Below are 27,468 nucleotides of genomic sequence, written 5' to 3'. Positions count from 1 at the left end.
CAAACACTACCAGATGGTTTTCCAGTGCTGGCTATCTACATACCATGTCATCTGTGTTACATAATTCTTACAGAAAGCACGCTGCTTTAATCGCACAGCACAGATCACGACAGATTGCTCAGTTTTTTGACATCATTTTCTTTGGTGTTTTCTCTGCTCTGAGCACAGGGAAACTAATTATGTCCAGGTGGGGTCCAGGTGCAGGTATGTGTGCTAACTCCAGAGGGCCTGCTTATATATAAAACGGTTTCGTTGGAGTGTTCTAGCTTTGAAAACTTGCTCTCTTGGCCCTTTTTAATAAGTGCTCATTTCTCTCTAAATATCCCGCCTTCCCCAGGCTGACTAATGACTGATCGAAGTTCTACAGGAGTGGAACAGGCTCTGGGAAGGGAGAGAGCGTCCTCGGGCTCCGTTGCACATTGTGGGCTGCCATTCTTTACACTTTCTCCAGAAACCTATCTTTCCAGCACATGGACTCATTTCTTAAATTGTCATCTTCAGATACAGCGCTAAGATGATTTAGCTTCACTTCAAATTTAGACTAGAATATTATACTTGTAAGGAGGTATATTTCGTGTTATCAAAAGTAACTGGAATTCTGAAGATGGATGGTGGTGATGGTTGCACAACAATGAGAATGTACTTAATGTCACTGAACTGTACACTTAAAAATGGATAAAATGGTACATTGTATGTAATGTATATTTTACCACAATAAAATAAAAAAGTAACTGGTACTGTTTCTAACTTCAGGAGGTGGGATGAGTAGAAATGAGAATAATGCGCAACTTCACATCAGTAATATTTACAGAATCCTTCCATTCTATTGGTTATTTCAGAGACTATCACCTTACATTGGCATAGAATTGCTTTATAGTTTGCAAAGCACTTTTGTATACATTATCCTATTTGACCCTCCCTGTGTATAGAAGGCAAGTGGGTTTATCACCATATTGCAAGTGAGGATTGTTGTGGTTATCTTTGCTTAAGGACAAACGACACCAAAACCTAGCAGCTTAGGAAGAACACTCATTTATTTTACTCATCAATCTGCAATTATGGGCAGTGCTTGGAGGGGATGGCCATCTCTGCTCCGTGCAGCATCACTTTGAGTTCCTCCATGAGGACCAGAGGATCCACTTCCAAGAATAGTTCTCTCACATGGCTTGCAAGTTGGTGCTGGCAGTTCAGTCGGGGATGTCAGCTACGGGTTCTTCTCTACATGGGCTCCTCGGGCTTCCTACAGTATGGGGCTAGGTTCCAAAGGTGGAAAGACAGTAAGTGTTAGCTCCCAGTCTCTTGAGGCTTGGGTCCAGAAACTGGCACAACATTGCTTAAACTGTATTCTATTGGTCAAAGCAGTTACACAACCTACCATATGCAAAGGGAGATGACATCAACTCAGCCTTTCGAAGGGAGGAACATCAACCAGTTTGCAGCCATATTTAAGTTACCACAAAGATGTCAAGGCCTAAAGTGGGTTGGCCATGGATACTCAGCTAGTAAGTGAGACTTGACCCTTGGCTTTCTCCACCAACTTATTCTGGATTGGTGTGATGATTATTGAACCAAAATCCATTTAGGTCACTTGAAATTATTTTTTTCCCATGAAGCCAGTGTATAATCATGCTTAAACCACTTTTCCTTCTTTAAGTTAGAGTACAGAAGTGAATCCTTAAGAGTAATTTTTTAAACTACAAAATGCTTTGAAACACATCTGTTCCAGGTCTAAGATCTAGGTATATACATGAAATCCTTAATTTAGTTTCTGCCAATGATTTAAACACTACCTCCCATAATATTTATCACCAACAAAATGCATATAAATGCAGTATAATGCATCCAAAATTGAAGCAATTTTAATACCAAAAATTTCACGTTTATCAAATTATCTCAAATAGGAAGAGAATTCACTTTATATTACCTTAAAAATCTCAAAGATTAGAAATGTTCTACTAGAGTTAAGATGTGTTTTTCATAGAACGAAGCTCCCATTTTAGAGTGATACTCTGTAGGTGAAATAACCATTTTGCTATGAACAATTTTACCTTGCAGCCAAATTTGCAGGAAGGAAACTATTCCATCAAGTGGGAGATACTGACCTGTGAGTGCTTCATGTTGACAAATGAGGTTGTTAAGCCATAGAGACTTGGGAAAACATCCTTTACAATGGACAGACCTGGCTGTCACTGTCTTAACCAAGTGATCAAACTCCACATCCACATCGCTAATAGTGGAACAACCTGACATTAAACGCCCCTTAGTGTGATACAGTAGGAAGTACACAGTACCATCTGTAAGATACGCTTCTCAAAAATGTTTAACTTGACTCTTGTCAGCATTAAGACCTAACTTTCAGTAAGCCTTTCTCAACTGGCATTCCTCAACTGAACCACAGATCACAGAAAACAAGTTGAGTAATAATTTACTCAATTACCCCAAGAATGGAACATAACTAGTACCATTCTAGATGTGTGGGATAGAAGTTAACTCAGTAGATAAAATGGCTGCCTTTGGACATTACAGCTCAACTCTCTCATGGATCTTCAGTTGCGAAGGATCAAGTTAAATGAGGAAATGATCAGACAAATCCAGAGTGTGAGACATTTTACAAAAAAAACTCACCTAGTCTCTTGAAAAAGAAAATGGTATGAAAAAAAGGGGTGATTGTTAATTAAAGGAGACTAACAACTGCTCTCACAATAGATGATTTTTGCCTATTTTTGACCTTTATCTACAAGGATTCATATAGTATGTTCTCTCTTTGTATGAAGCTTGTTTTGCTCAAGATAATGTCTGAGATTCAGCAAAGCTATTACACGATTCAGTATTACTCTCCTTTTTACTGCTGTGTAGTATTCCTTTGTATAAATACACCACAATTTATTTATCCATTTTATTGTTGAGGGACATTTGGAACATTTCCAATTTGGAGAAATTATGAATAAAGCTGCTATGAGCATTCTTGCACAGGTCTTTTAGTGGCATGTTCAATCATTTCTCTTGAGTATATACTGGGGAATGGAATTGCTGGGTCATAGAATCAGTATATGTTGAAATTTATTAGATACTGACAAACAATTTTCCTAAGTGGTTTAACCAATTTACTTTCCCAGCCAAAAGATCTGAGCATTCCATCTGTTCCACACTCTCACCCCTTCTGGGGATGGGGAGGTGGAGATATTGACCAGGAGAGGCTATGAGGAAACCTTTGGGTTTGATGGAAACATTCTATTTATCAATCTGGTTAGTGGTTACATAGGGCTATACTTCATAAATATTCTTCAAGGTCTAAAACTGCTCAAAAAAATAGAGTCTATTTTTTAAAAGTTCATCGAGGTATACATTTAAGATTTGTGCACCTTATATGTAGGTTTTACCTCAATAAGAGAAGAGAGAGCAAGAGACTAAAAGAACCTAACCAAATTTATGAGTGAATTTTAAATGGTTCCTGGTTCAAAACAAAAACTAGGTATAAAAGATAGTTTGGAGTCAGTTGGAGAAGTTTTAATATGGACTGAATATTAACTATTATTTGGGAATTATTTTAAGTTTTCTCAAGTGTGATAGTTGTATTGTGGTTACATCCTTATTAGGAAATGCATGCTGGAGAATTTAGCTGTAAAGTGTCATGACATCTGTAATTTACTTTCCAATGGTTCAGCAAATATTAGGGGGGGACAGGGAGAATGCATATGTGTAAAGATAAGGATAAAAATGGGGAAAATAACCATTGTTGAATCTAGGTAGTAGGTATAAAGGTATTTGTTATCTTGTTTTTTCAACCTTTCTGAATATTTTTAAATATCTATAATAAAAAAATGTGTTGGGGGAAGATATAGAAACCTGAAGTGACCACCTTCAAATGACTAAATAACAAAGGAGAAAAGCCTAGAACAAAATCTAGGAATCTTGACTCCTAATTCTGTGCCATCCCATGCATTGTTGCTTCCTGCATGGGATTACAAACCGATTGTTAAATGTGAATATGCTTTTTTAAAATTAATTTCTTTCTGCAAAGTACACCCAGTAGTCTAACCAGACAGCACAAAGACACCCCAGAATGCTGTCTGTTACAAATAAGTTGAACTTGCATCTGCCTGCACGCTCACACCTCCCTCTCCACACCTCTCTCTCTGGTTGCACAGCCACTTTCAAAATCTCCCCACAACCCCCTTACCCACGTCCAGATTCCCTTCTTCTAATGCAAAAGCTAAATTGAAAGCTGAGTGACCCTGGCCGCCCACAAAGCCCCGCGATTCCCCGCCCCCCACCCCGGGGCAGGAGGTGGACAGGGTAAAAGGCGGCGCTTCTGTCTGAGGTCCGCAGGCCCAGCTGCAGCGCTCAGCAGAGCTTCTCAGGTGGCTGGGCAGCTTTGAAGGTTTACTTTCAATTAAAAAAAAATAAGAAAGAAGCCAAATCAGCAGCTGTCAGGGATGCAGAGAAGATTTATTCAGGGTGGTCAAAGGGGAGCGTTGCCAGCAGTAAAAGCCCGAAGGTAGACAGGAAGGAAATTCAAGCTGCAGAGAGGAATTCCTCCTGGCAAGGTCAGGCCGGCCTGGGCCAGTCCTTCTGGGCAGGGCTGCCCCGAATCCTATTTCTGGGCTCCGTCACAAGGGAAAAGAGGGTCCTGTTTGCAGAGCCTTGGAGGGTGGGTTTGGGGAAGGAGCAGCCCAGAGGAAGAAAATGGGTAGAGCCTGGAAAACATAGCTTATTAACCAGATGAAACCGGCCTGCAGGATCAAAACATGGCTGATTTTAAAATTGCTTCCTGATTCAAAAGCTGGTGTTGCCCACCTCAAAATGTGCTGAGGGGTGAGGAGGCCAGGTCCCCGGGCAGTTCCGCAGGCACAGAGCTTCCATTGAAGTCGGCCTGTGCGGAGACGCCGCGCAGATGTGCAGAGAATAGCGGCGCCCGGCTCTCTGGTTTTATCACCTTTCATTTCCTGTCTCTGTTCTTCCATGGCTTTAGACGTCTGACCTGCTATTGTGAAAACTGATGTGCGCTTTTCAGAAAGAAGGAGCCAAGTCCCGCGTTAATCCTGATCAATGCCCAAGTAACTTCTAGAAGGAAACAGTTAAGCTACAGGCATGAGTTTGAAAAAATTCTTCTCGGCCTCCCCTCCCCATGTTCATCTCTCTCCTTACCCCCAGGTCTGGGATGCATTTGGAATATAGAAGCTCGACTGGGTTCCATGCCCTGTCCCTTTTCTCCAGATAAAGTAACTCTCCAAATTACACCCTCTCCCACTGTACGTGGTCACGAGGGCTACCGCTGAAGCTGCTGGTTATGCTGGTAGATTTGCCCAAATATCCCAGACCTCATTAGCCTGTGACTAGTCTAAACACAGATCTGTATGTATATACACATACATCATAATTTTTATATATATAATTTCAGCGTAATATATATTCAGAGAAAGAGACATTTAACTTTGTTAAAAATTATGATAGATTAAGCCCACATTTGTCTGATTTCCGGACCCTGGCCTTTTCCTACCTGTCCTCTCGTTTCTGACAGCCCCCAAAGAGATGCCCTCACACATGCCCACAAACCAGTCTGTGAGCTGCAGTCAGCGTGAGGCAGCCGCCCTCTTTCCCGTCTCCGGCAGTGGCTCTCCTTTGTCCTTGTCCACCACACATGAAGCCCCCTGCGTGGGGAAGGCCTGGCGCTGCCAGGGCCCGTCAGGAGAATCCTGTGGCCATACTGGACTCCAGATGGTGCCCTGCCTCAGGTGCGGCCAGCATGCCAGACCGGGTTCTCAGAACAGCGCTGGGTTCCTCGCGGGGAGGAGGGAAATGACTTCCTCCCTAGCTCTGTGTCGCATTTTGACATCTGGTCACCAAGGCAGCTCTGTGATGCCAAGAGAATCACACATCTCTTGAAATGTTTTATGAACTTCTGGGATCACCCCTTGGAAAGGAGTCAAGTAAAATAATTCTATCAACTTTTGGTCCTCATTCCTCTCTGCAGAGGAGATCAAATATAAACCAGGAAGATAAATATACATTATTATCCACCTCTCTCTTCTCTTTCTTCCCAGCTTTTCTTCTCCAAAATAAATTTCTCTTTCCTAAGTTGCGGAACCTCACAGGATTTTAATAAATGAAACAGATATTGATTGGTAGAAATGGAATGAAAGTTTTATTGGCATCAACAGTATCTGGGGCTCTTCTTAGTCAAAATTTTGTATAAATATACAAAGCCTATCATCACTGCCAACACTTAGCTTTTTCTTAACATCTGAGATTTTCAGAAATAGCTTTATCTTGTGAATCACAAATAATGCCCACATTATGAAACAGATTTATTCCTGAAAAGTTGACCATGGAGAAATTTTCACCAAAATGTACATATTTTCCCCTGTTAACATCCATTATAATATGGATACAATTGCATGTAAAAGACATACATAGTCTCCTAAGAGCAAACTTTGGGGGGAGAGGGATGCCCAATTGATAAGAAAAAATTTTGGCAAGATAAAAGATTTTAAATGTGGCTTAAACTCATGGCACATGGTGTAATATGAAATTAAAAATTATTTTGTGATTAAAATAATTTTTCTTTTCACATCCTAACAATATAAGCCTCTTTCGGGGTGGGGCATTTACTAAAACTGAGAAGCAATACCAAATTTAGCCAGTAGGTGGTGCTTTCTTAAACGGAGAAAATGAAAATTCTGTTTTTGTGAAGATATTTGAAGTTAGAGGATTATGAGTTTACAGCTGCCTCTGACTGTTAAAGTTGTGGATATTTTGGCATACGGCTCTGACAGTGAGATATAGGCAGCTACTTTGGGGGATCATCAAGAAATGTAGAATAGATGGAAAAGAAATGCCAATAAAATAATGGTTTAGGGGCGGGCCACTGGCCGAGTGGTTAAGTTCGAGCACTAAGTTCATGCACTCTGCTTCCTCGGCCCAGGGTTTTGCCGGTTCGGATCCTGGGCACGGACACGGCACGGCTCATCAGGCCATGCTGAGACAGCATCCCACATGGCACAACCAGAGGCACTCACAACTAGAATATACAACTATGTACTGGGGGGCTTTGGAGAGGAAAAAAAAGATTAGCAACAGTTGTCAGCTCAGGTGCCAATCTTTAATAAATAAACAAATAATGGTTCAGGAAAGATGGGCATAGGTTTGTGAGGGTGTAAAATAAGAAGAGAATTACCCTTTTTCAGTGAATTTCAGAGAAGAAAGATTCTTCTAGATTTTGGAGGTCCTGAAATTGCAGTAATGTTTTTAAAGTCAATAATTTGTAATATTTTTACAAAGGAAAGACTAGTAAATGACACTAATGAAATAGGCACAGGAAAACTTTTATACTTTCCTTATAGTCTTAAAGGATTTTTAAGAGATTCCTTCAGAAGGTGTTCCTCTCCTTGGAATGTTTGTGTCTGTGTGTGCTGATTGCGTGTGTCTCTGTGTGGATGTGGGGAGAGTAGATGTGTGTGGGTGTGTGGACGTGTGTATGGGTTGCTGTGGGTGTGTGGATGTGAGTGTGTTTGTGAGTGTGTGTGTGTGTGTGTGGATGTGGGTGGATGTGTGTGAGGAGGTGGATGTGTGTGTGGCTCTACGTATGTGCACACACATGCCCGTCTGTGAGCACCTTGGGGCAGCCTTACCTTCTAGTAGGGGAGAAGTCATTGTTTTGTTTCTTTTTAGAGTTTATGTAGCCTTAACTGATTTTGAGTTTAATTCAATATAAAATATTGACAAGTGAGAGGGCTGTTATCAGATTTCTTTAAATTGTAACACAAAACAATATTACCCATTTATTTATTTCGTGGCTGCTCAAACAGAAATGAAAAAGGGGAAAAACTATGTGGAATTACTGCCATCTGGTGGAGAAAATAGAGACTGCTGTTGTGAAGGAGGGAAAAAAGATTCTTGAGCTTGGGCTTTGTTGATTTGGATTTGTCTTGTTGTGATTTGATTTGATTCAGGGATTTTGTTTAGTTCACTTGCAATCATCCCCTTCTAAAAGCTCTGACTCATTACCTTCCCTGTGCGGAAGAAGAAGTGAGCGGAGACCTCAGAAGTGCTGAGAGGCAGTGTAAGACGGGACTTATGCTTCTGGACTCTGCTTTCAGCCTCCTGGAGTTCAAGTTCTGGCTTCGTTACCTGTACCACTACCTTGATCTACTCTCTTTACTCTTTAGTTTCCTCATCTGTGGAATAAGAATAACAACGGTGTCTGTTTTATACGGATGTTCTAAGGAATAAGGTAACTAATCCTGTCTGGCACCATACGTAAGTTTCTACATTATTATTATCCACGCGAGTCCTAGTCCAGCCTTCTCCAGTCAAAGTCTTGTCTATACTAGTCCAGGAGAACAGCTCACAGCTTTGCCATGGAAGGACTGGGATGCTGGAAGAGAGAGAGCGAGCTGAGCAGGGCAGTTCTGCAGCAGTACAGCTGTAGGCACCCTGCCCTCTCGTGCATCTCTACACACATCACTATAAAAGAAACAATTCATCATGCTGTGGCACTTCCCTGCAGCGCACATTTGGGTGCATGTCCCTTCTGATTTCAAGCTAGGTGATATATAACTCCTTAAAGGCAAGGACTGTGCCTTACCTGGACCGTAGTACCCACTGCATGGTATGGAGCTATCATCTCAAAGCCACAGACATTTTCCTGAGTCCCAAGAACAGTGGAGAGCAGTATGGCCTCCAGACTCCAGACCATCCTTTTCTTGGTCCTCGTGAACGCCTAGAGGCTGAAGAATTCTGGGGAGTAGACCTTGGTGTCCCGCTCCACACCAGGGCGTTTGCAGCCTCTTGAGAGCTGTTCTTAGCTCAGTAATAATTAAGACCTTTAGCCCAGCCTGAACCACGTGAAGCCAGAGGAGCAAAACCCAAAAATAAAGACTGAACTCAAAACAGATGGATTCCAGAAATGGGAAGCCAGTAAAGGCAGAACATCTGACCAGTTGCCTAACCGCCACCTCAGCCATGATGCAGATGCCCTAGATCAGGGCAAGAGCACAGGAAGGATGGAGTTATCGTTTTAAACCACTCGTCTTCCAGTTTCTAAGAAGGAACTGGTAAGTGCCTTTCTATGGAGGAAAAAGCGTCTTTATCTTGAGTATTAAAAATTTTAGGTAAGGGTGAACATCAGAAAAATTTTTCAGCAGTCACCTAAACTTTTCTTAGGATTTCCATTTCTCTGCTTACATTGCGCATCTGTTTTTGAGTGATCTCTGCTTTACCCATCAGAGCTCTTAGCATATTCCTCATAGTTGTTTTAAATTCCCAGTCCGATAATTCCAACATCCCTGCCATGTCTGCTTCCGATGCTTGCTCTGTCTCTTCAAATGCGTTTTTTGCCTTTTGGTATGCCTTGTGATTTTTTTCTGGATAGCTGGACATGGTGCACTGCATAGAAGGAACTGCTGTAAATATATCTTTAGCCGTGTGGTGGTAAGTGTGGGGGAGGGGAAGCATCCACTAGTCCCGTGATTAGATCTCAGTCTTTCAGTGAGCTCCTGCCTCTGAACTTCACAAGTGTTTCTGGTTTTCCCCACTTACTTGGGTCAGGATGGCTGGAGTGGAAGGGGGTTGGGTATTTCCCTTCCCCCAGGTCAGTTAGGCTCTGATAAAACCCTAGCGGATTAGCTTCTGGTTCACTACCAGTTACCTGAACTTTTCTTGCAGGATATTTTCTTTTATGGTGAACTCTTTTTGACCTTTGGCAAGAGAGCAGAGAAAGTCAGTATTGAAATCTGAAATGCGAGGTAACTTCCGCTTCTTCCACTAATCATTTTACATCGTGGATCAAAGTGGCTGGTTCTATTTGAAGTCCTCTCCCTTCTCCTCTCATTCCCTAGCAGAAGTTTAAGCATATTAGGAAATGACTATAGGTACGAGCAAGAAGAAAAGCAACCAAAAAAGACCATTTAATACAAAGTGCATAGTCAGTCCTTAGGTTTCAGTATCTGACTTAAGATAGAAACTTGAAGAGACCGAAGGAGGCAATTAAGAGAGAGATGCACAGAGCCCCAGAACAGCCTGTTGTCACCTGTGCTGCCCTTTCTCTCCCATCCCCACAGTGCAGCTTTACCCTCATGGGTGCATCTATCCTACTATTGTTATGTTGTGTAGCTTGTGATACTTCAGAATCAATCGTCCTTGCTACTAAGTCATTCTGCAACGACTATGTTCCTGCAGAGAAGTAGCCGTGACCTTAAAAAAAAAGTCTGTCCAATTGCATAGTACTGTTTATATCTTTTGTCTCAGCTCCCACAAAAGAACCAGTGCTGTAAATATCTCTGTCTCTCTTGTCCTCAACTTTCAGAGGCAGTTTGACACGCAGGAGGGTAGGCGCTTGCCATGTCAGTTAGCTGTTGCTGAATAACAAACCACTCCCAAAATGCAGAGTCCTAGCATCGCTCAGAAGTCTCTGGGTGGGCTGAGTGGTTATTCTGGTTTGCACCGTGCTAGGTCTCTTTCAGCCGGCCTTGCTTAGCCTGTATTTGCCCATGCGTCTCCAGTCAGCTGCTGAGTCAGATAGAAGCTGGCTGCTCTAACACAGGCTCAGCTCTCACAGCTCCATTCTGCTCCAGGTGCTCTCTCATCCTCCAGCAGGCTAGGCTGGGCATGTTCACCTGGCAGCTGAGCAAGTTTCTAAGAGAGAGAACAGATGTGCATGGGCCTCTTGAGACCTAGGCTGGACACTGACATGGTGTCACCCTTGCGGCCTATTGGCAGCAGTTTATTGACCAAAGCACATCCCTCTTGATGAGAACTACAAAGTCATATTGCAAAGGAAGGGGGAAGAAATGTGGCCATTTGGGCGGTCTTACACAATGCATGAGGAAGATAATTAGATCTTCATGATGTCCCCAATTTTTGAACACCCCTTGGAGTAGATATTTATTATCTCTACCCCCTTCTTCTGGTAACTGTACCTTGTTTCATTTGAAGAAACTGTTCCTCCCTCTTCTGGTCACACGGTTCGAATGGGGTTGATCCTGCCTCCCTGCCACAGAGACCAGTCTGAAGGGGAACTGACCCAAGTGGGCACAAGTATCCAATCTCTCCTGTAGGGATTGGTCCCAGGATAGCCACACAAGCTACTGATTGGGCATTCGATTGATCTTTTCCAGGATTTTTTTTCTCACTGTTACTAGGAGAGGCCCTTTTCATATCTGATCAGAAAGGATGAGAGCATCTGTCATCCCAGCCTTGTCGCAGTATAAAATAAAGTTGTCACAAAGTCTCTGCCTTCAGTCATCCCTGGGGCATTTCCCATCATGGTCTCTACGCACTTTGGTAATGGAATTAACACGGTCGTTTTGCCTAGGTGGTTCAAATCGTGTTTCTGTCACTTGTAACCAAAGGAATCCTAACTGAAATTGCCTCCTGAGCATAAAATTTCCCACAGAAAAGGCATTGTTTGTACTTTCCGGGATACTCATTAGAATGGTTTCATGAACACTTTTTCTTTTTGCATATGGAGCAGGGGTTGCAGTTCGGATGCCTAAAGGGAACAGACAGGTGAAGGAAAGTGACTAAATGAAGGAAAGTGGAACTGTGGAGGACGAAAGGCTAGCTCCCTGTCTACAAGACGCAGCTAGACTCAGATTCAACAAACTGTTTTCTTGAGGGAATGTGGGCTCCATGTTGCTGGATCTTCCAATCTCTTTTAAAAACCTGAAAATCTCTATTTAATGTTAAATTCCCCAATTTGTAAATAATAACAACAAAATCAGCTCATCTTATAGACCAGAAACATCCATGAACCACCAGCTTTGAATCTCTGTTATGAAATTTATAGTGAACTCACCAGCTATAGGGCTGACCCACTGCTGAGTTATTGTGATTGCTCAGTTATTTATTTTTAAAGCCTTCATGACTCCTAAAAAGACCATGCCTAACGTGTTCATAATCAGCATTTATATCCCTAAATCTGTCTTCACTCTTCTCCAATCGATTTCTGTACAGGCCAACTGAAGCCAACACTTAGGAATCAACATTCTTAGGGACGTTCTTCCAACTACGTCAGTGGAGTTGGGTTTCGGTTTAAGATGAGCTAATAAGTATTTACAATTTTTAAAAATATTTATTTAAAATATTTAATTTAAAATTAAATATTTTTTATTTAAAATTTAGTAAGTATTTATACACCAGGTATATTTGGGGCAGAGGGATGGTAATTACTCATACTGGAACAGGAGCTTTCATTTTTTGAAAGGATTCATATGAGGGTATCTCAAGAAGTTTAGATATACAAAAATGAATTCCCAGAAAATGGGATTATATTATTTTTTTCTCTAGAAACATCTACACCAAACTAATCATTATGGCTGCTTCTTAGGTTTAGGAATTGTTTTGTTATTATCTTTTCTTTTTATGATAAGTACATATTATTTTTATTATAACAAAAAACATATTTTAAAGCTCCTCCAGTGCACATTTAAAAGACTTGTATTTAAAAACTAGGATTTCCATTCCATTTTTAAGGAAAATGCCTAATGCATGCTTTTTCAATAAGTGTCTACTGAGCACCTATGGGTGCGTTGTACTAAGAGAACCCCAAAGTAAAATTCCTGCCCAGGGAATCTAAATCTTATTGGCAAGGTGCACAGACATCTTTACATTAAGTAGCTAATACATGATGAACTCTAAATAAACATTTGTTTAATGAACATACGAATGTACAATCAAAAGTATTTATTATGCAAACTCTCATTCCATAGAGGATTAGCCCTGTTCTGTTCATTTATCATACGTGTATCATATTTCATCACTTCTAAGACACACATTGCTCATTTTTCAACACCTCTGAAACAAGAATGGAACTTACCATCAATGAGATTTATTACGCACTCTGTCAGAGACAATCTGCAGCATTTTCTCTTTTATAGTGGTAAATGAAATATGGTATGTCTTACACTGACAACATCTTAGATTGAGTAAAATACAATATGTACTGCATTTTCTGTATTTTAGAAAATACATATGAATATTTAGGTGTGTTTCCTGCGAGGTTCAATTGGGAACAGTTTTCATGGGGCCACTCCATTCAAAGATCATTCAAAGCTCCAGGGATCAGAGGAAATTCACAACTAATTTATAAATTTCAAAGCCAACAGCTGACAAGTAACCACTTTACAAAAACTTCTGCATTTATGAGGGTTTAATTCTCAAATTTTTCAAATTACTATTGAATGTTTAACATGTATTTCCTATTTTGAACTTAATGTAAGGGATAAGAGTATATAAAATTTCTGTGCATTTCTAAGCACTTATACTTAAAAGACTTTCATATTTTAGTGTTTGGAATTAACCAAAGTTTTAAAAGGCCTAAGAAACATGAAAATGACTAAACTATGTAGAAGAAACACCAATAAAACCTTATAGGAGAAATGAAATTAACTAGGAGGCCAAAATGAGATGTTATGACAAAGACAGGCAAAGAACACTGGGGGAAAAAAAATTAATAATGACAAAAAGAATAAAATGCCATAACACTAATAAAATGTGACTTGTCAGTAAGGTATAACCTATTCTAACTTCAGAATAAAGAATCACTCTGAGTGCTGAAGTGTAAAATGCTACACACACGAGTTAGAGACATCACATAAATACAGCAATATTTTATTAATAATTATTGACAGCTACTAGTTCTGTGACTGTTCTACCAGGTACATCTGGTTTAATCATACAGTCCTTTCACCATTTCTTAGCCTTTCTCTTTCTTCCATATTTTCTCACAGAGGAGTTTGAGCTGATGTGGAAGTTGGGAGAAGGGGGCAAGAAGAAATAGGGAAACCCACTGGTGACAGTTGCCTGTCCCTAGATTGCTGGGCCTCGGAGATGACTTCACTGAGGAACTCTGAGACCTCGGTGACCTGCTCTTTCCTCCACCATCGCACACTTCCTTCTCTTCTGGGATCAAGAACATAGAGTCCGGAAGTACACTCCACTCTTCCTCCTGAGCACCTCACTCCCTGCTCCTGCCAGCTCAAACCCCAACTCACCTGCCCATTGATCATAACAGAGTTGTCCACCCCCAGAAAAGAAGGTAATATAGCTCTTTTTCTATTGTGTACTTTAGGGAATGATTTTAAAACTTGACAAGTTTTCATCACTATAAAATAAAAAGGAAAATTCACTTAAGACTGTAGCAAACACTGAATATAGAAAGAAAACAAAAACTTTTGACTTTCACAATCATTGTTATATCAAGATGTACAGGAGGAGGAAGGAAGAGGTGATGATGAAGGAAAATGCAGTGCTTTTGTGGCTATGAGTTTATAAAAATGTTATATTGTCAATTTATAATTATACTGTTATTATGCACTGGAATAATTTTCCATTGACTTTCAGGTTCCTCTTTTTTTAAGTTTTCAAGTGTTATGATTTTATGAACTTTTTTGGTAGAATGGAATGTACAAGATGAAAGCCCGATCAAATTCATTTTGTTGAGATTAAGACTAAAATTTATGTAAGAAATAAAATTATCTTTGAGAGGACATTGACTGATTGTATGATGATATGGGTTGCTTTTTCCTACAAAATAGTTTCAAGAAAGCCCTCTGAAAACTCTTGTGACATAATGGATACAAAAAAGGATTGATAAAGGAATTGAACCACTGAAGCCAAAATGCGATTTCGTACCAAATTGTTGCAGGACGCTGATCTGAGGGGTAAGTTGAATGAACAATTGTGAACAGAGAATAAGGAGCCCAGCAAACCACAAAAACAGCTAAGAGAATGGCCAGTGACTTGGCTAATTTCCTGGCTTTGAGCAGTTCAAGCTGTTCCTTTTGGCGAAGAAGTAGGGAATCTGATGGGGAGAGGGAACACATTTTGGAAGCAATTATATTACTATTCTGGGTTCTTAAAGAAAAGAAGAGACTGTTCTTCCTTCCCTGTTTCTTGGAATGAAGGGGTGCCGCTGCTTCCCCTGCTTCCTTCACTTCAGGAAGAGATGTGCTTGAAAATAGTCTACACTTGCATGAGCATCCACAGTTACTGGAAGAGACAGAAGAAGCGATTCCAGGGTGGCTTGGTCCCCTGCTGAGATTGCCACGCTTCCATAGTCTCCAGTAAATATACATGTTGAAATAAGCCACTGAGAAGACCGGAACCAAGAATTCCAAGAATGATGTGATGACAAGGATATACCATTGTGAAAAGAATCCAGGTTCACAACCTTTCTCCGTCTCCTTCCAAGACTCTGAAACTAGAATTACTGGGCCATGCACTAAGAAGGCCAACACCCAGACGGCCACCATCTGGGCCACAATCTTCAAGATCCCAGTGTGTTGAGTTCTGTAAGATATCTAAAAGAGATCAAATAAATTTCGATATAATGAACGTATGTTGATTGCACAAACCATAAGCCTGCAGGAGTTTCAAGGATATGCAAGAGGTGGGGACTTTAACTGGGCCTGGATAACATGATGTGGGCCAGGACAGAGGGTTCAATTTCAGTGGAGCCTGGGCCAAGATGTAGACTTTCTTAGTGGCTTTCAAGGGGAAGACTGTAACCTTCAAAGTTAAACCTCTGACCCTATAGAAAATGTCAAGGTCACTATCTAAAATACGAAAGCAATCTTTCCTAGACCACAGACACTAATCTGAACCGTGAAACAACTGAAACTGGGTGCACATTTTCACAGTGTTTCTCAGTCTGCTGGTGGGTCATGAGCAGCATTTTTTTTTTAACGAAATGGAATAGTCAATGTCAGAATGCATCACACATCATAAGGGTATATATTGTTTGACGAAACTTTTGCTTTGGGAATATCGATATACATAGAGAAGAAGAAATGTGAGTACTGAATCACAGTGTAAAATTCATTTCTCACTCTAGTCACAGTCAAAAAAGTTTTAAAGCCACTGGCTTTTCTGATTCCAATATTCAGGAAGAATCTACTCTGCCGTTTATGCTGAGACTTCAAGGTGAGGTCAAAAAGAGAAAGAAGAACACTTACATTATTCCCAAAAGATGAAGCACAAAAAGAAAGAAGTTTAAACCAACTATGGAGAAAGACTACAGTGCTATTGAGCATTACCAAATCCTTTCTTTCTACAAATGTTTCTACCGGACAAAAATGGTGCAAATCCAGCCACTTTGAGAGACATGGCTGTGGTGAATGCCACAGTCTTTTTGTAAGGGCAGAGAATGTTCTAGCTCCACTTGGTCCTAAGGATAGTCTTCTATAAGGCAAAAGAAGATTCTATGACCGAAGATTGCTCTTAGATCACACAACCCATGATATTTGAGAGATCCTGAAATCTTTAGGAATATCTTCTATAAGAAATCTAAAGATGCCCAAGACTAACCAGCCTGTATGCAGGGTGAAGGTATGAACTAAGAATTTTTTAAGGGGACCTGGAACAGGCAACCTCTCTGAACCTCTTTTTGATCAGCAAGATTTCTTCTAGCTCAAATGTTCCATGTTTCTCTGATTTTTTTGAAAGGAAATGGTCTATCCATGAAATTGGAACATGCCTCGCTTTCCACCATCTCTCATGTACTATTTTCTCTGTGAGTTTTTAAGTCTTTTTCTACAACATTTTCTCATTTTTATTAAAAGGGCGTAACGTTATCCAGCACTGTCTTTCTGTGATGGGTTGTACATAATGGGAAGGGCTCACCAAATGGCTAGAGGTAAGAAGGAAGTTGGTTTTTAAAAAAACTAAGTTATTTTTAAAACTCCAAGGAAGTGGGGTTTTTTTTCCAAAACTACTGGTATTTCTGAGGCTAAGCTAAAATGCACATGGTGCTGACCAAAAGCTCCCCTATACAATATGCTTTTTTGCCTTCTACTTCTCACGCCTCTAATTAATACATCTCTTGCACTAAATCTAATGATTATGAAGATGGTAACAATACCCAGATGGTCATGAAACTGCATTTAGTTTTTTAATTGCTCTGTTCAGCCTTTGTAATGATATGATGCAATATGCTGGAAAGTGATCTCTTTTCTATTATGCGTAAGGTCAAATGGGATGATGAACATGCAAGGGAATTGAGATGATGCTAATCTCTTCTTCTCTGCGTAGCATTTTTAACAGATAGAAAGCTCAAACATTGCTTGCATCCAGACCAGTTGGAGTGGCCTCGTTGAATCAATCTGTGGCCCAGTTCCCACCCACTACAGAACATGTCCATCCTCTTACCCTACTTCCTTCCATACCCCAATAAGATACCCAAACATTCTTCAGTCAAGTTTCTTTTGTGAAGCAGAGCAGGTGCAGGAACTTGCTGGTGTTAATGAGATGGGATCGCAGAGCCATTCTAAATGCCTTTTTTGTGGGTAGAATTGTATCCCCCAAAAAGACATGTTGAAGTCATAATACAGAGTACCTATGAATGTGACCTCATTTGCAAATAAGGTCTTTGCAGGGGGAAATTCCTCAGGGCGAGACCAGGCAATAATCCCACCCATTTTCTCTCTGGACATCACTGCTCATCTTTCTGTAACTTCTAAGCACTTTTTCTACCTGGGGAGGCTCTCTCTTACCTTCCCACAAACCTCAGGTAGATGCAAGAGCTTGGACATTCAGTGAATGAAGCCCTAGGGACATCCAGTGAAGATTAAAAAGAAATATTAACCCAGAAAGAAAGGAAAATTTTTAAGTAAAACTGGGAAATATTCTGAATTAGTGAAGCGTCTTTCAAATATTTTGACTGTGACCTAAAGTAAGAAATACTTTTTAGATCATAAAGAAGTATATGGACAAAAGTATTCATAAAACAATACTTACCTTTATTATGTGCAAGGTACTGTGATGTTTGATACTCTAATTTTTTGGCTCTGTTCTATTCTGCTCCTTTCCATATTTTTTCATGAAAAAAAAAAGTGACTAGTCACAAACCACTAAACTGATTTCGTGATTCGATAATGGGTCAAAACCTCCAGTTTGAAAAACAAGAGATTATAAGCCTCTGAACTGCTAATCCAAACTGATCTCTACTCTCTCCGTAGTTTGTCCAGTACAAACTGCAATGGCCTCAGATGCCAGTGAAGTACCCAATACCACATGGTGGAGATGGCTGGCTGTCCCGCCACATCCCTTCTCCCCTTCTTCCTGGCTGCATGGTGGCTCAGCTAGAGACCATGTTTCCCAGCTTCCCTCACAGCAAGGTAGGACCAAGTGACTAAACTTCGCCAATAAAACGTGGGTGGGAATCATTGTGTGATTCTGCACTTCTTGGTTAAAAGAAAATCCTTTGCCCTGAACTTCTGTCCTTTGCACTTTGTCTCTAGAACCTGGAGTGATAACAATCTGACTTTGACCTTGCAGAGGAGAATAACGACCTAGAACAAAGGTCAGCAAACTACTGTCCATGGAACAAATGTGGCCCACGTGGCTGGACAAATAAAGTGTTATTGGAACACAGTGAAGTCCTGTTTTTTTTTAACATATTATCTATGACTGGTTTTGTGCTATAACAGCAGATTTAAGCAGTTACAATAGAGACTGTAGTTTCCTGCAAAGCCAAAAATATTTACTATCTAGCCCTTTATAGTAAAAGTTGGCTGATCTCTGGCCTGGAGGATGCAGAGCCACCCCGTTAGCCTCAGTCCCTGGAGCAGAGCGTTCCATCTTTCCTGGACTGTCCTGTGAGAGAAAAATAAACTTCTATCTTGTTTGAGCCTCGGCATTTTGGCATCTCTGTTACAGCTGTTTCTCCTTGCCTTAGCTAATCCATCTTCCCAATCCTGTCCGCCTCCAGGCAGCACAGCCCTCCCAGGCCAGAGCTGCCACTGTCCTCTCAACAACTCCAGCACATCACTTAGTCCATTGTACTGGACCTCTGTGTGTAGGGATCTCTCTCCACATTAGACTATGATGCTCCTCAAAAATGGAGACTCTGCGGATCCATTTCTGTATCCCAGCACTTAGCAAAAGCCCTGTCACGCAGTCATTCCCCAAAGATGGGCGTCCCTGGGACTCAGAAGTGGGGGAGTTTCCCATCTAGGTCTCAACCATTTCAGATCACGGCCCCACATTTCTAGGGCCTGCTTTTACCCTTGTCCTTTCTTATGTCAATCTTGTTTTCTCTTTTGTTCTAACGCTGAAAACTTTAGCTCGCTTAAGAATTGTCACTAACTTGTCAAGAGGCTACTCCAAGGTAAGTTCAGACTTTCTTGCGTGGGTCCTAAACTCAGACCAGGACTTGATCTTTCTGGTTGGTCCCACTGTATAACCTGTAGCTTCCCTATATACTGTCTTTTCCTTTGACTGTTCAAAATTGATTTTCTCACGACATTCAAAGTCTGGGAGCCTTTCCTCCTACTTGCCCACCAAGTTCCATCCTGAGGAAAATCATCATGTCTCAATTTGTCTAAGGAGCAGAACTGATAAACCTCCTGTGAACCTCGTGCATATCTGACCTACTGTGGACTCAGTGTACCATTTCTGACAGCTCAGCTTGTATTTCCATTTTAGTGGTACATATGGGAATGACTCATCCAAATTACACACAGAAAATGTTCACTAAGGGCCAATGAGAACTTTGTGTCTGATAACAAAAAGATAATCAGGTTCCTCTAAGGTTTGTTTGTCAAGAAAACAAAACATACTTAAAAAAAAGTTTGCTTGGAGATGCAAAATTTACAAGGATACAATCTTCTAAGGAAGATAAATGAATGTTTTGACTTACAGCATTCGAGACTGACTGGTATCGATCATAGCTGATGAGTACAATGTTATATACAGATGCTGTACACAAAAGATAGTCAATAATGAGCCAAAATGCACAGATTTTAGTTCCAAACTTCCAATCAAACATCTTGTAAGGGATGTACAAAGGAATGGAGATCATACCTGTACAGCGAAAAAATAAGGGTAAAAAAAAACATGTCAATGAATACAAAGAGGCATAGGTACACAACACAATGATGTATCTGAATTGACCAAAAATGGCTTGATTATAATTTAGAAATTCATGGTATTTCATCAACAAACTCGGGAAAGATTCTCTACACACTCTTTAAATACCATTTTATAACAGCTGTCATGAACAGAGTACCTTCAATGGCTCCTCATTACTTTCCAAATTAAGTTCAAGTCTCAACCTGTATTTCCAACCATATACACACAGACCATGTTTATATTCTCGATCCACCCAAATAGGATGGGTCACCCTTCCCCTAAACTCATCCCACATTTTCACAGCTCTTTGCCTTTGCCAACATCATTCTTTCTTCCCCAGAATGTCCTCCCCTTTTCTACAGATAAGTCTATTTACTTCCTTCTCATTTTTCACTCAGCTCAAAGAATGACTTCCTTGTCATATTTCTTGGAATTCTTTGGCAGAAGTGACTCCTCCTCTGTCATCTGCACTCTCCTGGCACTTTACTCCTCTCTCCCTCTCTCATGTACAAATACATTCTACTTTATATCTTCATCATCTTTTAACTTGTTTCTCCCAAGGATTGGGACCACAGTGTAAGTCAATCTTTGCATTTCTCACAACATCTAGAGTTGACCAATGACTTGCACATTTAACTTAAATGAATTCATAACAGCTAATATGTGTTGTGTGGTTACCATATGCTAGGTGTTGTGCTATGTGTGTTACATATTTGTTGTTAGTGCTGTTGATGGATTCTGATTCCTAGCGACCCTGTGTACAGCAGAGCAGAACCCTACCCAGTCTTTTGGGCCATCTTCTCACCTTCCAGCAGATAATACTCCACTGCTGTTCATAGGGTTTTCATGGCGAATTTTTTCAGAAGTGGGTGACCAGGTCCTTCTTGGTCTGTCTTAGTCTGGAAGCTCCACTGAAACCTTTACACTATGCGTGACCCTGCTTACATTTGAAATACCAGTGGCATTTCTTTCAGCATCACAACAACACACAGCTGCCACAGTATGACAGCTGACAGATGGGTGGTGTGGTTCCCTGACCAGAAATGAACTCTTGGCTGTGGCAGCTGAGAGTAGCAAATCTTAACTACTAGGCCACCAGGGCTGGCCACAATTATACACATTATACTCGATTGTATAATGTGTTACATATATCATCTCATTTAGCCTCATAGAAACTTTGTGAGATGGGGATTATGCTAAGTGAGCAGATAAAGAAGCTGAAGCTCAAAAAAGAGACATAATTAGGGCCAGCCACAGTGGCCTAGTGGTTAAGTTCAGCTTGTTCCACTTCAGGCCCAGGTTCGGTTCCCAGGCATGGTCCTACACTGCTCTCAGCAGTCATGCTGTGCTGGTGGCCCACATCCTAAAAAGTAGAGGAAGACTGGCACGATGTTATGTCAGGGAAAATCTTCCTCAGCAAAAAAAAAAGAGAGAGAGAAAGAGAGATAATTAGCCCAATGTCCACTCAGCTAGTTGGTGAAAGATTAGATTTGAAACCAGGCAATGTGACTTCAGAACCCCTGACTTTAACCGCTACCCTTCACTAAATGAACAAATACGTAAGTGATTCAACTCAGCAGAGAAACTGCATACCTGTGAAAAATGACTACACTGGGCTCCTCTCCTTTAGCTTTGCAGGGGTTTTTAATTGCATTGATATTTCAGACAGGTGGCACTACTCACTGGGAACATAATCTACTAAGCGGAAGCTTAACTGAAATCTTATTTTCTTGAGTATCTTCATATTTTATCAGGCACTTGGCAGGAATTCCCATTTTTCATATGAGAACTAAGTTAGTCTCTCATGAAGAACAACAGTGAAGGTAAAAGAAAGAGAAAGGAAGGAAGGAGGGAACCCTGTGCCCTCCCCACACCCTATGACATGAGGATATAATGATGCGGTTTCAGGACTAGTGAAAGTGAACGCAGCCCTTTGTACCAAGGCTCACAGACAAACACAAGAGGCAAATCACCATCGCAACGATGTAGTCCATTCTTACGTGCAGTTCAAACTCCCTGCTTGTTTTATGTTTCAACTTTATTTTTAATAATAACTAAGCTTCTTTATGGTGCCTTCCATCTCAAAGGTGTGTGCGTGTGTGCATGGGCACACACCCACAGTATAAAATAGGCCATGAGGTTTGCCTGAGGTCAATCAAAGTATCTTATGAATAGAGACATTTATTATATTTTGGCCAAGAGTTGTGGCTTCCAGTGTTCCCAACGTATTTTTCCACACACACGCTCATTTTCTCCACAGAATGAGAAACAAGAGTGTGATGCCAGTAATTGTTTGCATTACAAACAGCACTGACTTAAAGGTTAAAGGGAGGGAAGTGAGTAAAATCATCTTTTCTACCTACTTCCTGAAGGGTGTTTTCAAAATCTTAAGAGCTGCTTGAAATAGCAGTTAGCTTAAAACCGGCTCTAGTCTATTCCTTTTTATTTTTCTTTTTTGCTGAGGAAGGCTGGCCCTGATGTGTTGCCAATCCTCCCCTTGTTTTTGCTTGAGGAAGATCAGCCCTGGGCTAACATCTTGCCAGTCTTCCTCTATTTTGCATGTGGGTCACCACCACAGCATGGCTGATGAGTGGTGTAGGTCTGCACCTGGGATCCAAACCCAGGAACCTGGGCTGTCAAAGCAGAGCAGGCCAAACTTAACCACTAGGTCGTGAGGTTGGCCCCTATTCCTTTGGTTTTAATGAAACCCTGCTGTCACCTTGTGTTCTACGTGACATTTTAGTACAAACATCATGCTCAGTTCTTCTGTCTTGTTGCATGGTGGAAATGTTTGTGGCTCATTCCAAAGGAGTTTCAAAAATCGTGAGTTTGAAATATTTCTAGGATACTTTCACGCCTAAGTTTCTACAACTTCCACTCTGGAATCATGCTTCTGGATCAAGTGGACTTGATGAGTAAAACTAGGAGGCAGCCTTTGGCATGACTGATCAATGGGGGTAAAAAGTGAGAGAAAGCAGACTATATTAAAAGGTGGTGAAAAACAAAAAAAAGAGGTGAAGGAACAAGGGGAGGAGAGAAGGAAAGGAATGAGGGTGAGAAGTGCCCTGTGAGACCCTAGGTGACTTGCCCACCCCAGCCTGCCCCCCACCTCCCAGGTCTCAGCCCCTGCTCCTCCTTCCACCCCTCACTCACTCCACTCCAGTCCCTATGGCCTCAGATACACTGTCCACCCTGCCCCCTCCGATCTTGCCCTTGGTCCTGGGCATGAAATTCTCTTCCCCCAGAGAGCTCCTTCTGTTTGCTCAAACGTATCTTTCTCAGTGAGTCCCACCTCCAAAGTTTAAAATTGCAACCCCCTCCTCCAACACACTTCCTCTCCCTCATCCCTGATATGTTTTTCTCAATAACAATGATCACTCTTTAAAATGCCATATAATTTCATTTACTTATTTTTATTGTTTATTGTCTGTCTCCCCACTCCCGCTCCCAGTGGAAAGAAAAGAACCATGAGGGCTTGGATTTTTGTCTGTATTGTCACTGCTATATCCCCAGGACCTCAAAGAGTGACTGGTTCAGAATAAACCATTATTGGATGAATGAGTAGATGAGGACAGGGAACCCAGTTTCCTTTAAAATTGCCACTATCTGGTATGGCCTCTTCTTTCCAAAGCCAGCTAAGAAGCTATACCCTCCATGAGAAACCGGCAGTCAAAAGATGGGGAGAGCTGAAAGCCCCAGTGAGTTCTTTGGGCCGACAGAGGGATGTGTGGATGACAGTGAGTGCACAGAGAGTGTTATGGACTAAATGTTTGTGCCCTTTCCCAAAATTCTTGGGTTGAAGTCCTAACCCCCAGTGTGGCTGTATTTGGAGATAAAGCCTATAAGGAGGTAATTAAAGTTAAATGAAGTCATGAGGGTAGGACCATGAGGTCATTCCCATGAGGGAAGGGACACCAGAGAGCTCACCAGCTCTCTCTCTGAGCACACTCAGAGGAAAAGCCATGTGAGGGCTCAGCAAGAAAGCGGCCATCTATAAACCACAAAGGGACCCGGGAACCAAATCACCCAGCACAGCACCTTGATCTGGGACTTGGCAGCCTCCAGAACTGTGAGAAAGTAAACTGCTGTCGTTTAAATCACCTGATCTGTGGTATCTTGTTGTGGCAGCCAGAGCTGACTGACTAATACAGAGGGAAAGAGAAGAGTCCTGAGGTGGGGCATGAAGGTACTAAAGCTAAACTTTGCCATCCTGAAAACGTGGTTCAGGCACTGTTAGCAGCAACCACCTTTTGCCCTTGAAGATCCTGTGTGGACCATCTGTCACAAGGTCATCCAGGCCGTAAATGCCCACACAGCATGTAGATGTGAGGAAGGTACCAGAGATGGAAACGTTGGTCACGTGACACCAATTTTATAGATATAGATAGTGTATTTTGTCCTGAAATAGTGTACAAATGAGATATATTTATATCAATGTAGGTGGCACTGGAATTTTTCCTTAATAAGTCTTTGCTTTTCAACACTAAATTCAGCCTGGGAAGTTACTCAGGTCCCACAAATTTAGATTCTCGACAAGAAGCCAGCTCTGAAACCTGTAATAAGAAGGCATTCGGCCAGAAAGCCCACAGTACTGAGCACAAGGGATGCTCCTAACTGCCCTGCCATCATCACGTGGTTCTGAGGCCCCAAGTCTCGTGATCCCAAATATTGAGTATCACTGGCTTACAGCTATGGAAAATCTCTCACGAGCTCTGCCCTGGCCTGCCACCACTGCCAGGAAGTCCTCCGGGCTCAGAGGCAAAAGAGACACTTCCAAGCATGGCAAAGGAGAAAGAACAGTATTGACACAAAACTCAAATCTTCTCACAAAAAGCTCTCGGAGACTCTCCTAATTCTGGTGTCGTCGTGGCAAATATTGTGTTAAATAAGTGGTCCTCTGGATGAAGCTGGCAAGGGCAGGGGAAATGTGAAGGATGAGACTGGCAGATTAATAGGGATCCTGACCTGTGTCTGACAGGTCTTCTCCTGAGCAAAGCCATGTCTTTGCCCACCCGCCTGTGATGAAGGGGGACCATCAGGAGCCTGAATAACTACATCAACAGGTCCATTTCTCAAAGACGAACCACATCTGTATGTTGTGGTGCTTAAGCCCATGATGGTGGAGCTGCCGTGATGCTGACATCGGGCCATACATGGAGACACATCGTTCTCATCTGGAACCATCTTGGCTCAAAAGCTTCAGGACTCAGTGTCTCTCCTGAGTTGGGTAGAGTTTTACCCCATCCCTCCCTACCACTAGGTATTCAGGGCTTCGCTCCCTTTGGGTTAGTCAAAATACATAATCAACTTTAAGTGCTGAGTGTCATGGATAAGTTGTACAGTTCTGTGAAGAAGGAGGAGAGGTATAAGCATATTCACAGCAGAATATTCTCAATTTCACCTAAATATGCTTGTATATTTATATGTGTTTATGCGCACATAGAGAACGACGTGGAAGGATCTACATGAAGTTGTTAATGTGGGTTACCTGGAGGGGCAGAATTGAGGAGAAAAATGGGAAGATTGCTGTTTTTTTTTAAAAAATACTTCTATATTGGTTAGCTGCCTTTATCTGTGACCCTGTAATTTCTATGCCGTGAATCCTAATCAATTTCTCTAGTTGGAATTTTCCTTTCCTCCAGAACTTTTTTTATCAATGCTACATCAAAAGCATAAGCTGCACTCCCAAAATGCTCCCTAATTCTATGAACGGTGCCGTTCTTTACTTAGTCCCCAGGGCTCAATCTCTAGCTCATCTTTTCTCTTTCTCCTGCCCAGCTCCACTCTTGCAGCCCAGCCGCCTGAACTTCCTCTCCACCCTCACCCTAGCTCAGAGCCTTAGCACATGACTTCTGCCTAGATGGCTTCTGGGCTGTCCCTGAAACAATGCTCCTGCTGCTCCCACCTGCATCTTTTCTGATGCCTCTACGGTAAAGCTTCAATCCATCCAACCACTCACTTACTTTAAAAATCTTTAAATCTCTACGTTACCTGCTGAAGGAACTCCAAGCCAGTCTCACGCTAGTATTCAAGGAACTTCTCGGTACAGATTCTGACCACTCCAACTTCGTCCCCTACTGTTCCATATAACCATCTGCACACCAGCCAGCCTGAAGCTCACACTTAGGCAGATATACACAATGATTTTCTACCATCGTGTCTTTGCTAATTCTTGCAATACTCCTCTCCTCTCCATCTCTGCCTCTGCAAATTCTACCCATCCTTCGAAGTTCATTTCAAGCGCCAGAACCCACTAACCAAACACGCTTTCTCCCTCCTCTGAGTGTCCACAGCACTTGGTAGGTCTGCGAAGCTTCTCACATCACTCTATACTGTTATAGCCATTTGTGAACTTCTCCTATCCACTCTGCTATATTGAAACCTTACTGAAGAAAGAGATAGACTTAGTCTTCTATATATTTCCTCATTATCTAATCATGCTTGAGTACCCAACAGTACTTACACATGGTAGGGACTTTACTAACATTTGTGATTTTGGTTTGAATTGACACCTATCTGCAGAGAAATCAAAAGGGAAAGGGACTAACATGTGTTGAGCAACCACTGTGTCCCAGGCAATAGACTAAGTATGCTATGAGTTTTGTTTCATGTTAACATAAATGCAAGCATTTATGTAGCTACAGACAATGACAGGTTACATTATACTAGAAGCTCCTATAAAACAATATCATCAGCTGACATTTCTGCCTGTTTACTTATTATGATAAGCATTGTTAAAAAACCATGATCATCAGGCAGTAAAAAATTACAAACTGCATGTTTTCAAAGAAAGATTCATTTGATTTCTAGGATCTCTTACAATTATATGACGTTATGATACCATATCATATGCAAGGTAGCTTAATATTTTACACTATTCTGTACCATATCATAAAATACTATTAACCATGCTATTTAATTGACCTGAATACCACATTTTCTGATTGTGCTGGTTACCAGCATTTACAGTATTTCCTATTACCCCAACACTGTGATAAATGAAACTATGCTTACTTAAAGAGAAATACTTATAAACCTTAATATATAAGCAAAATAGCTCCAGAAGCAAATAATTCTTAGATGAAAATAATTTTAGAACTATTCTGGACTTATTTTTATTTTATAAAAAGAAAGTAAACTGTTTTCAGATCAAAATTCCCCTACAAATCTGATTTGCAGATGTATGACATTCCCCTAAAGTGACATATAGCCTCCCCGAAACTTTAATCCTGAAGCTTTTTGTTTTTATCATCCCCAATTTCATACAGTCCCTTAAAATAACAAGCCTATTTTAAAGTTTTAGAAATAAATTATAATTGGAAAAGGTTATCTTAAATAAAGATACGTAACTTACCAACGAAGAAGTCAGAAATGGCCAAGTTAAGAAAAAAATAATTACTTCGATGTCTAAGATTTTTGTCCACCACAAAGGCTAAAATGACCACGGCATTTCCCAGCACTATAGCAAAAGCTAGCAAGCTCATTAAAAACGCTAAAGTCACGCAAGCACTTAACGATAAAATACTTGTGCTATTAGTAGCTGACATCATATCAAATGATGAAGAAGCTCAATACAGCAAATTAATCCAGCAAGACAATTCTGACAAGGATGTTCTC

The 27,468-nt window shown here is 41.2% G+C and overlaps 1 protein-coding gene across 2 annotated transcripts; it reads right to left on the bottom strand.

The window, feature by feature from the left end:
• Positions 1–1,032: 1,032 nt before the first annotated feature.
• HRH4 (histamine receptor H4) lies at positions 1,033–27,468 on the bottom strand. 2 transcript variants are annotated; one of them, XM_005612707.4, is made up of 3 exons: positions 27,206–27,468; positions 19,640–19,803; positions 1,033–1,253 (listed from the first exon to the last, which is right to left on the bottom strand). In XM_005612707.4, the coding sequence occupies exons 1-3, from the start codon at positions 27,399–27,401 to the stop codon at positions 1,188–1,190; spliced, it is 426 nt and encodes a 141-aa protein (XP_005612764.2). In that variant the 5' UTR covers positions 27,402–27,468; the 3' UTR covers positions 1,033–1,187.

Source organism: Equus caballus, chromosome 8 (genome assembly GCF_041296265.1).
Source record: "Equus caballus isolate H_3958 breed thoroughbred chromosome 8, TB-T2T, whole genome shotgun sequence".
Lineage (NCBI taxonomy): Eukaryota > Metazoa > Chordata > Mammalia > Perissodactyla > Equidae > Equus > Equus caballus.
The sequence above is the reverse complement of the archived record's forward strand: the minus strand, read 5'-3'. Positions and strand labels throughout refer to the sequence as shown.

What these genes read in the sequence shown, in the direction of transcription:
- HRH4 (XM_005612707.4), bottom strand. Translation starts at nt 27,401, where the DNA reads ATGATGTCAGCTACTAATAGCACAAGTATTTTATCGTTAAGTGCTTGC. An exon ending in CATTTCTGACTTCTTCGTTG is followed by an intron (nt 19,804 to 27,205) that starts GTAAGTTACGTA and finishes TTCGCTGTACAG; the next exon opens with GTATGATCTCCATTCCTTTG. An exon ending in ACCAGTCAGTCTCGAATGCT is followed by an intron (nt 1,254 to 19,639) that starts GTAAGTCAAAAC and finishes TTTGGAACCTAG; the next exon opens with CCCCATACTGTAGGAAGCCC.